The 9822-nt window shown below is 37.0% G+C and overlaps 1 protein-coding gene across 1 annotated transcript; it reads right to left on the bottom strand.

Moving 5' to 3' along the window:
- Positions 1–433: 433 nt before the first annotated feature.
- LOC105443868 (SEC14-like protein 2) lies at positions 434–9521 on the bottom strand. Its single transcript, XM_030991016.1, has 11 exons — positions 9447–9521; positions 8994–9063; positions 8218–8261; positions 7856–7918; positions 7012–7105; positions 6331–6425; positions 5144–5288; positions 4813–4919; positions 4133–4272; positions 1477–1628; positions 434–802 (listed from the first exon to the last, which is right to left on the bottom strand). The coding sequence occupies exons 1-11, from the start codon at positions 9498–9500 to the stop codon at positions 660–662; spliced, it is 1107 nt and encodes a 368-aa protein (XP_030846876.1). The 5' UTR covers positions 9501–9521; the 3' UTR covers positions 434–659.
- Between the last annotated feature and the right edge of the window lie 301 nt (positions 9522–9822).

The raw sequence follows: 9822 nt of genomic DNA, 5'->3' as shown, positions 1-9822 counted from the left end.
AGCTCTTTCTTTTTAATAGGGGGAACTTATCATAAGGAAAAGGGGCACTTATTAGAAAGGGAAAGTGGCATGAACGGCCTTCAATAGTTCAAGTCCAACTTAAGTCGATCTTAGTCTTTGTGAAACACTTCCCAGGTTTAATTTCAAATTTTGGGGCAAGGGGTTTAAATGGAAACAAATCTCCCAGCCCCACTTTCCCGGTTTCCCACCCGAAGCTGCTAAACAATATGTATACGTACTTTAGAAGACTAATAGCTATTGATTTCATATTCATTTTTTTTTTGTATATCAATAGTCATTCATTGTTTTACTCTTGATACAAAATTTACTCAGAAATATTTGTTTATCATAATGTATATCGCTGCAGAACATGTATTTCAATTCATGTCATGTTTATATATATATATATATATATATAGGTTATATTAAAATTGTCATTGTACATTGATAAATATGTTGTTTCAATGGTTTCAATGGTGGCGAATAAATACATTTAATTCAACTCCATTCTATTTAACCGTGGAGCTTTTTTAGCACATTACTACCTTTTAGAACTATGTAGCTGTTATTATACACTGTATCATAAGGAAAAGTGCTTTGTAGATCCATATATCATTAGTTCACGTGGTCGCCATTTTGTAAACCACTCCCTGTAATCGTTAATCATTGAGGTTCATGCTATCTGCTCCTTCCACCATCTCCTGAAACTCTGGTTCTACGTCACTAGGCTCCAATAGCTCCAGCCAATAGGAGAGCTTCTTTGATTTAGTCCAGCTGTGACTGTTGTCAAATCGTGCAACGTCTGTTAGAAAGAAGAATAGGATACTGAAAATTCACATGATGGCAGTCACCTGATATTTTCAACGAGTTTTACCACGTGACGTGAAGAAAGCATACTAGTGCCTACTGCCTGTTGCCCCTGTTGCACATGGAGCTTCATTATTTTTGACTGTTTTCAATCCACAGATCGGGGTAATTATACGCTGTGAATTGTTTTGGTCAATTATTTAACTGGAAAAGCTAAAACAGTTCTTATTAACGGTTGAAACCAAATGAAAGCATTTAGTGCATGTTCACTCGTAATTCGAAGCGATGTTGACATTGTTCATTCAGTGTTTATTCGTTGTACAACATTAATCTTACATGAGGTGTCAACAAACATCATTAGCCGATGATGAGTGCTAAGTCAGACAAAGTACACATCGTTTACAACGGGCTTACGTCATGCCGATCACCAGATATACGTTTTAACATATGATAAAAGCACCCAAATATATGACACGTTTTTTTTTTTCGTCTTTCTCTTTTTGCTCGATTTTTGTTTAAAATTGTGCCCCATCCCCACCCCAGAATCGTTCGTCCACTATTAAAAAATAATATTTCCATAAAACGTGTTATCTGATAAGTAATCCAAATATGTCCTACTAAAATTCTAAAAATTAGTTTTCGACAACAATTTCAGTAAATCCTACTTACATGTGCCAGGTTCAGCGATCATGATTTCTCCGTTCTCAGGTACCATGTGACTGTTGTACTTCTCCAGTTTCAAAATGGCAGTCTTCTTACCCTTCGCGTCCACGAGATCAAACCCAAATTTGATGTCACTGCAATCCGTCTGAAACTCATACCTATAACATTGATGATACGTCGAAATTAGAAGAAGTTTTATGTATCACTGGCCAATTTGTAAAAGGGGGCACAATAGTCAAGGGTGTCGATTTGTATCCGGGGTTGGGGGGGATGATTGGTGCCAAGATATTTTCGGCAATGGATCAAAGCAACCAAGAGGTAGAAGCGTGTGGCAGGTTGCACCCCCTCCTCAAGCGCGTAGCCAGGATTTCATTTTAGGGGGCGGTAGTGAGCACGCGAATCACTTACAGAGCGCGCGAAGCGCTGAAGCTTTGACGTTTCATTAAATTATTAGAGAAAGAAGACGATTCGTTGGACCGTTCTCGACTCTTAATCCTTGTTTGAATCAAGTTCCCCTGCGCGGAAGCTCTGACTTTTCATTAGATTATTAAAGAAAGAAGACGATTCGATGTACCATTCTCGACTCTTAATCCTTAATGTTTGAATCAAGTTCCCCTTCGTCCGCGCATAGCGCGGAAGCTCTGACGTTTCATTAGATTATTTAAGAAAGAAGACGATTCGATGTACCATTCTCGACTCTTAATCCTTGTCTGAATTCAGTTCTCACCCCCTCCCGTGCAAAGCGCGGAAGCTTTGACGTTTCATTAAATTATTAGAGAAAGAAGACGATTCGTTGTATCGTGTCCTTGTCTGAGTGCAATTCCCTCCCGCGCGAAGCGCGGAAGCTTTGACGTTTCAATAAATTATTACTCTTAATCCTTGTCTGTATTGATTTTCGCCAATCCAGCGCTAAGCGCGGGAGCTTTACCGTTTCATTAAATTATTAGAGAAGGAAGACGATTCGTTGTATCGTGTCCTTGTCTGAATTCAGTTTTCCCCTCCCGCGCGAAGCGCGGAAGCTTTGACGTTTAATTTGATTATTACTCTTAATCCACGTCTGAATTCATTTTCGCCCATCCCGCGGTATAGCGCGTAAGCTTTCACGTTTCATTAAATTATTAGAAAAAGAAGACGATTCGTTGTATCGTGTACTTTGACGTTTCATTTAATTATAACTCTTAATCCTAGTCTGAATTCAGTTGCCCCCCCCCCCCTCCCGCGCAAAGCGCGGAAGCTTTGCCGTTTCACTAAATTATTAGAGAAAGAAGACGATTCGTTGTACTGTTCTCTATTTTAATCCTTGTCTGAATTCAGTTTCCCCACATGATGTACGTATGGAACGTTCGTTCGCAAATCTTTGCATGCACAACCCGAGTGGTGGGTAGCATGTTATCTCCCGGCAGTGCTTGTCCCAATAGCTTCTGGAAAGGAATTGTTTACTACTGTTAGTGTTAACGGCCACTAATTAGGCCCATTAGTGACTATACAAAATATATGCTCTTCCTGGCTATTTGGGAATGTGTCAGTTTGCAACAGAAATGGAGAAACGCGAATTTTGTTGAAAATCATGTGATATCACGAACATTTATAAATCACTTGTATGAAATTGAAAATAAGTCATGATTGTATTTTATTTAGGGGGCCCCAAGCCCCCCCCCCCCACCAGTACGCCAGTGACATAGATCTACATCAGCTTTTCAATAAAACTAAAATAAGTTGTGACATAATAATCTTTCTCCAAAAATGAAAAATGTTTTAGGAAATATCAGGAAATAAAATGAGTGAAAAAAACACAAATAAAGATACAATGACATGAATTTGAACGGAAACAACATAACAACCAGTGAACTATCTTATAATTCATACTAATTAATGTCCGAAAATCTTTGTCCTTGTCTCCGATCTCATCACGAATTCGTCACAGAGTTCATCTATGTTTACACTCTCCAGGATTGTCTGATGTGCATTGCAGATTGCTACTTTTGCGCTTCGCGCTTAACATTTAGCTCGTTGTTTTTTAACGCTGCGTCGTTGCATTTGCCGCACTGCATTTCTATGATGCTGTTGTTTGAACAAATTGAATAAATTCATCGATTCCTGATGAAGCCGTATGAGCGAGAATTCAATTTATTCTTGTCTCATATACGGTTGTCTCATTTACTTCGTATATATGTATGTATTATGGAAATGAGATAGCAAAATGTGTACATTGATGGTCATCTTGTGAGTAATAACCATTTACTACTCTCATCGGGCTCTCATCATTAATTTTTCTCTTATTTTTTTTATTTTTTAGGGTGAATTATTGGGGGGGATGATTGTACAGGCCATCCCCCCCACCTGAAATATTGGGGGGGATATATCCCCCCCATCCCCCCCGGGATCGACACCCATGACAATAGTATAGAATAAGCTCACTTTTTGCATTTTGCTTATCAAAAATGTTCCTAAGTTTGGAGGAATAATTGTATTCTCAAAGCATCTGGGTTGCATACTTGTACCTGTGTTACGCAGCCAAATCGACTCCACACCGACAGATTATTGGTTCTTAGGGGCAATGTAATTAATTGCTAATTCGGTCTGATGACGGTCTTGTATCGTTTTCGTAATTGTGATTAGTGTATATGAGTGTAATGAACTATCAAAACTCATAGGTTTGTACCTCATGACGCTGTTGGCGTTCTTGACTTCATACTTGAATTCGATGACTCCCCCTCTTGACACTTCATGCGTTGTCAGTGTATGCGGCGGTTCACGGTCCTTTAGGTAGAATGACTTGGGAATTTTGCCACCCACTCTTATCTACACGAAAGAATAATAAGAGCTTCGATGTTGAATATGAAGCATAAAGGCCACATAATTACAGACAATATTAACTATTTATAACATTTCACTATGAAAATGGGAGACAAAAATACAGTTATCAGTTGCTCGATTCAAAACCATGAGAATGATTTTATAACTTCTGAAGCAGGAAATATGAGTAACGTATTGACTGTACATAGGTAGAGTAACATAACATGTTCGAAATGTAAATCACGACAATTCAAATCAATCCCATTTAAATAGTTGAATGAATACGCCCTCTGTTATTAGATCGTAGATCGTGTACATGCAAAGTTGATTATAAATCATCGGGGAAAATGGATTCCTGTATCAATTCGCACATGAAACATTAATTGAGAGCTATAAACATAAATAGACGTGTACAGGTCGTACACTTAGGTACTGTAAAAATATGCTTTTTATATTAAAGCAAAGTAGAGAAAATTTGTATAGTAGCTGCGCTATATGAATGGACATATTATTATTATTTATTATTAAAAGATTATTTTGAATCACCAGTGAAGTACACATCTCGTTTCCATCAGGATCTGTCTTGGTTCCTCCCCAGTAAACCGGTAGCTGATCGGGGTCTATTTGCTTCAACAAAACCTCCTTCCAATTACCTAGAAATGAAGCAGAAAACCATACTTATGTTACCCCCTTTTTTCCTACTGGTCGTAGCAAATTGAGCACTACGCTATACCTTCCCAAAATCGATCTTCGCCTGTCACAGTTTATGAAAGATATACACACTCCATTCTTACATTTTCATCTTATTCTACACCGTATTTTTGTAAACTAAGATTAAACACAATTCAGATTAAAAATTCAAAGCTGAGATTCTTACTTCCCAAAACCTGGATTTTCTTTCTGGTGTCCTCACGGAGGAAAGGCTTGACTAATGAATAGGTCACCGGGAAGATCTTGGGTGCTCGGATTATGAAGAGACGGTAGATCAACTCTGGATAATGCTGCTCAGCAATCACAGCAGTCTGTCATAGTTAAGAAAATACTTCATTATATAACTTTTTTCTTCTTCAACATTTCTATTTCTGTGTAAGCATGATTTAACGAGACAGGACAGTTTAACTTAGGTATTTGAGGCATTAAGCAATTGGATCCTGTAGCAAGTGGGAGTAGATCAGAAGCATATATATTGGCAAAATTTCATGTATAGGGAAAAGGAAGACAAATAAGCACAATTGTCATTTGGAGGGGGTGGGGTTCGAGGTGTCATGGAGTCCTCCCTCCTTTTTCCTCTCTCTTTCTCTGTTTTCATTTTTCCCTCCCTTAATTTTTCGCCATTTGATAGGGCGTGTCCCTAGTAGCTACGCCATTGGGAAGGTGCACATTTCCTATCAATGTGGGGGTAGACAACTGAGGATCAAAGCTTACCAAAGTGCACTACCTATGCACAGACTTGGTTTTGGAAGCACACATTGGTTTTTATCGTTAATCATCCCACCATGTTATGAACGTAGAAATATGCAATATAATTATGAAAACATATTATCAATAACAATTCATTCAGCAGACATGTTATTAACCAGGACACAATTTTGTATGGTAAAAGATGGTAACATTTGAATGCTTGCCTTGATGAACATATCAATAGCCGGTTTCCATAGATGATGTACTCCAAGGTTCTCCATGTCAAAGATCATCAAAGATCCCTCAGTATGCTTTAATCCTCTCTGAGATAATACAAACATGTTGGTAGTCAAGGGGACACGAATACACACAACATTTTAGATGAAGCTAACCTATAATCATAGTCACATTTGGATAACATTTAATACGACGTTTCAAAGCACTTTACAAGTGATCTTAATAATCATTACCTATGTTAATATAATCTCTGAGGTAATTTAGCGCATGCACCAGTAATTAAACAGTTATTAAAATGCAATGCTTGGACTATTCATTTCGCATTTGACTTTATACGATGCCACCCTCAGTCATTGACACAGTCTTGCGTTAATAAATTGTGTATACAACGGGCACAAGGGGTGATATTAGGAGTAGTTCTCATACCTGTTCAGAGAACCGCTTGTGACTCCTGAACTGGTATTCAATTGAATGGATGTAAGTCTTCAGAATGTCACTGGCCTTCGCCGAAAATAAGACCCCTTGAATAAAAAAAATTAAAAAATTAAAAGATATAAAAAATAATAATAATAATACAATATTTATATAGCGCATAATAAACATAAGTTTCTCTATGCGCTGTACAAGCATAATGACGAGAAGTATAATCACTTAAAAAGGAATCAGCACAGACAAAAAATAATGATATCTTTCCTTATTTTTACATGATTGTTTGTATTAATCAAAATGTAAGTTTAGATGCCAAAATATCTGTAGCCACTGACAGCGAAAATATAAACATAAATGAACGAAACATTGCTGTAAATTACACACACACACACACACACACACACACGCACACGTGCACGCACGCACGCGCGCACACACATACACATACCCACGAAACAAGAAGCATACGAAAAATAAGACTTATCCACTCGGTCAGAATACTAGCTAAAATTCATTTCTAGTTGTGCTCATTCCTCAGCTGTTCCTCAGCTGAGTTAAATTGTTTGGCAGAAATCAGTTAATTGTAGATTCTTGAACATTCAAATCAATTTTGATTGATTCTTGAAAGAAACATTGATGATTATCAAAATTCAAAATCGAATTTATCTCAATGAATACCTTTAGGATCAAAGTTTCCAACCGGTGATATGTAGATAGCATGACCCTCTTTATCCAATCCACACACTCCGCCGCACCAGTACTTCTCGAAAACCTGAAATGTAAAGTATTATGTCAATATTCTGCAAATATCGATCAAATCTATTATATCTTATTGTTGAAGAGAAATGTCCATCATGGTGAATACCATGTTTCAATATAATCTAAAAGTGCGGGGAAAACCAGAAATTCCATCCAAGAAAGTTATGAAATGCGATATATTAGACAAAAAGTAAACAATTCCCTTGTAAAAACAAAAATGTGTATTTGCAGGGGACACCCATACCCTTACCATCGGATGGCCAAAAAGGGTAGGGGAGATTTTATTTCAGTGCAGTACGAGAAAATACTCTTCAAAGCTTAGATGTTACTGACTTCCCAACTCTCACTCTGTTTTTCTCAAGATGAACATTTTCTCCATTGAACAAAAAGATAATGTTTAAATATGAGCAATGGGATTTTGTTAAGAGATATCCAAATTGCATTCATCTTTTGCTTTAATAAAAATTGTCCCTAATAAAAATGTTGTACGAGTTCTATCTGACTTTCTGAAGAACATATCAAACCTAAGAAAATATACAAGTTACCTAAATATTGCCTTTTGGCAAGATATTAATCTAAATTTGCGATACTCCAACCAAGTGAATTAAATGAGTACCCGGTAAGGTGATTGCAGGGCCCTCTGGGAGAGACAAATTTTTATTTTTATAATTATTGCTATTATTATTAGTATTATTATTATTATTATTATTATTATTATTATTATTATTATTATTATTATTATTATTAATATTAATATTATTACCTCTGGGATCTTGTACCAATCAAGAATGGTGCTGACCTTATTTTCTTCTCTCCACTTGATATCCTAAAACAAAAAAAGAAATTGAAAAGCTAAACGAAAATGATGTAACAGGTGGGCATTTCCTATGTGTACAATTATATGGTAACCAATGGTTAACTGTTTGCAAGCAAAAACAAAAACAAACAAACTAAAGATGATATTTTTTGTTGATGCTAGTCACTGGCTCATAAAGCATTAGTTTACGCTTGTACTTTGACAACTAGACATATTTATATGGCAATGACAGAGATGATTAAAGAAAATATTCATGTTTTAATGTGAATGAACATTATTTTACATGACTTTTGATAGTACTAACTCACCATCCTTAACATCTTCTCTGTCCTTTTCAGGTCAAATTTTCTTGCTGTTAGGGAGTAAAACATAAATTTGATCATTTTGGTACTGTTAAGAGTAACTGGAGCGAACCCCCCTTAAGTTTTTACATTTTGATTTTGTTTTGTAAGGGTAAAGGCATTGCACTTTCCACTCAACAATGTTTGTTCGATCATGGGCTAGATGGGACTAGATAGCCCGACCGCCTAGTTTTTAAGGGGGGGTGGAGTTGGACGGGGTTCTGGGAACTATACCCGCCGGCTGTTAGACTGATCAAATTTTTGCGAAAAAATAGATGGTCTAGGTAAGTGTTATGAACATGCTTAGTGAAACACCTTCGGGATATACTCTCGGCCTATATGCTTACTACGACATCATCCGAATGTTAAGAGGGGAAAAGAAGGAAGGGATGAGGGGGGGGGGGAGGGTCGAGCATCAATCTATCAAATGCATGAATAATTGTTTAACGCTCCATACAACAGACACATAGTATATTCAAAGATAATTTACCATATTTACGGAGGCACAAATACTAATACGGTACTCTGCTGCAGCTCATTATGGTATATGTTAAAAATATTATTTTCACAACCTTTCTCAACCAGCAATTTCCCAACTTTTATGAAAGATGATTTACTTGCACTTTAATTACTATAATTGATCTTGACTTCTTAATGGGGTGGGGTGGGGGGGGGGGGGCACACTCTGCACTCCGCCTTCATATTCACATGCTTTAGGGGGAGGGGCGGGGCAATATACTTACCCCTAAGGAACTTCAAGAGTAAGACATCGTCATGCTCTGGCTTAAGAACGTCTGAAACATTTTCCTTGAACTGAGTGGAAAAAAAAGATGACAGGGAAACTAAGCTACGGCATTGTTCGTGACAACTTCAAACATTTAACTCATTTTATCAATACAACACAGCGTATGATTCTGGGATTCGATTGTTTGTCTTAGCGAGCTGAACTTTTCATTACAGGACATTGATTTTTTCGAAGCTCGTATTGTTTTCTCTGCTTTAAAAAAATAATATTTTTTATGTATTTTGCTTCATTATTCGATAGCATCAATAGACTTAGAATTTGAATTTGAAACCATAAATGCACTCTAAGTGGACCTTTAACCGAACGAAGGTGCATTAAATGTATTTATGTGATGATAATAACAAGGCATGTTTATGATACAGTGTAATGAAGAAAAAAAAAGATTCTTTACCTTTCTTAATTTCTCCTTCTGGCTATCTGAAAGGTTACCCGGGAAGCCGCTCATATTGACCTTGAAAATGGCAACACTTCGTAGGGTTACGGAAAGCTTTGACGACTAGGCTCACTTCCTTCAAATCCTCTTCTCATGTATACACTTTGTATTTGCATGTGGACGCTTGGATCACAGACAGCTTACCATTTCAAATGCATTTACCATCAATTACTCTACGATCCACTTTTTATAAAACTCTTAACTACAGGATCGAAAAACATGGAAGCAGAGAGAAGCAAGACCGGGTACTTTTTGGAGGTGTGTTGCGATGCACTTCTTATCATAAACTATCATTAAAATCTTACAATCTGGTGCTCCTGTACTCTAGGGCTTC

Source organism: Strongylocentrotus purpuratus, unplaced genomic scaffold (assembly GCF_000002235.5).
Source record: "Strongylocentrotus purpuratus isolate Spur 01 unplaced genomic scaffold, Spur_5.0 spur5_scaffold_2, whole genome shotgun sequence".
In the NCBI taxonomy this organism is placed as follows: Eukaryota; Metazoa; Echinodermata; class Echinoidea; order Camarodonta; family Strongylocentrotidae; genus Strongylocentrotus; species Strongylocentrotus purpuratus.
This window is presented reverse-complemented; position numbering and strand designations above follow the sequence as displayed.

Bases quoted from the DNA above. Each gene is read 5' to 3' on its own strand.
- LOC105443868 (XM_030991016.1), bottom strand. From the start codon at position 9,500: ATGAGCGGCTTCCCGGGTAACCTTTCAGATAGCCAGAAGGAGAAATTA. The intron at 7,919-8,217 runs GTGAGTTAGTAC...TTTTTGTTTTAG, and splicing joins CAGAGAAGATGTTAAGGATG to GATATCAAGTGGAGAGAAGA. The intron at 5,289-6,330 runs GTATGAGAACTA...TAACTATGACAG, and splicing joins ACAAGCGGTTCTCTGAACAG to ACTGCTGTGATTGCTGAGCA.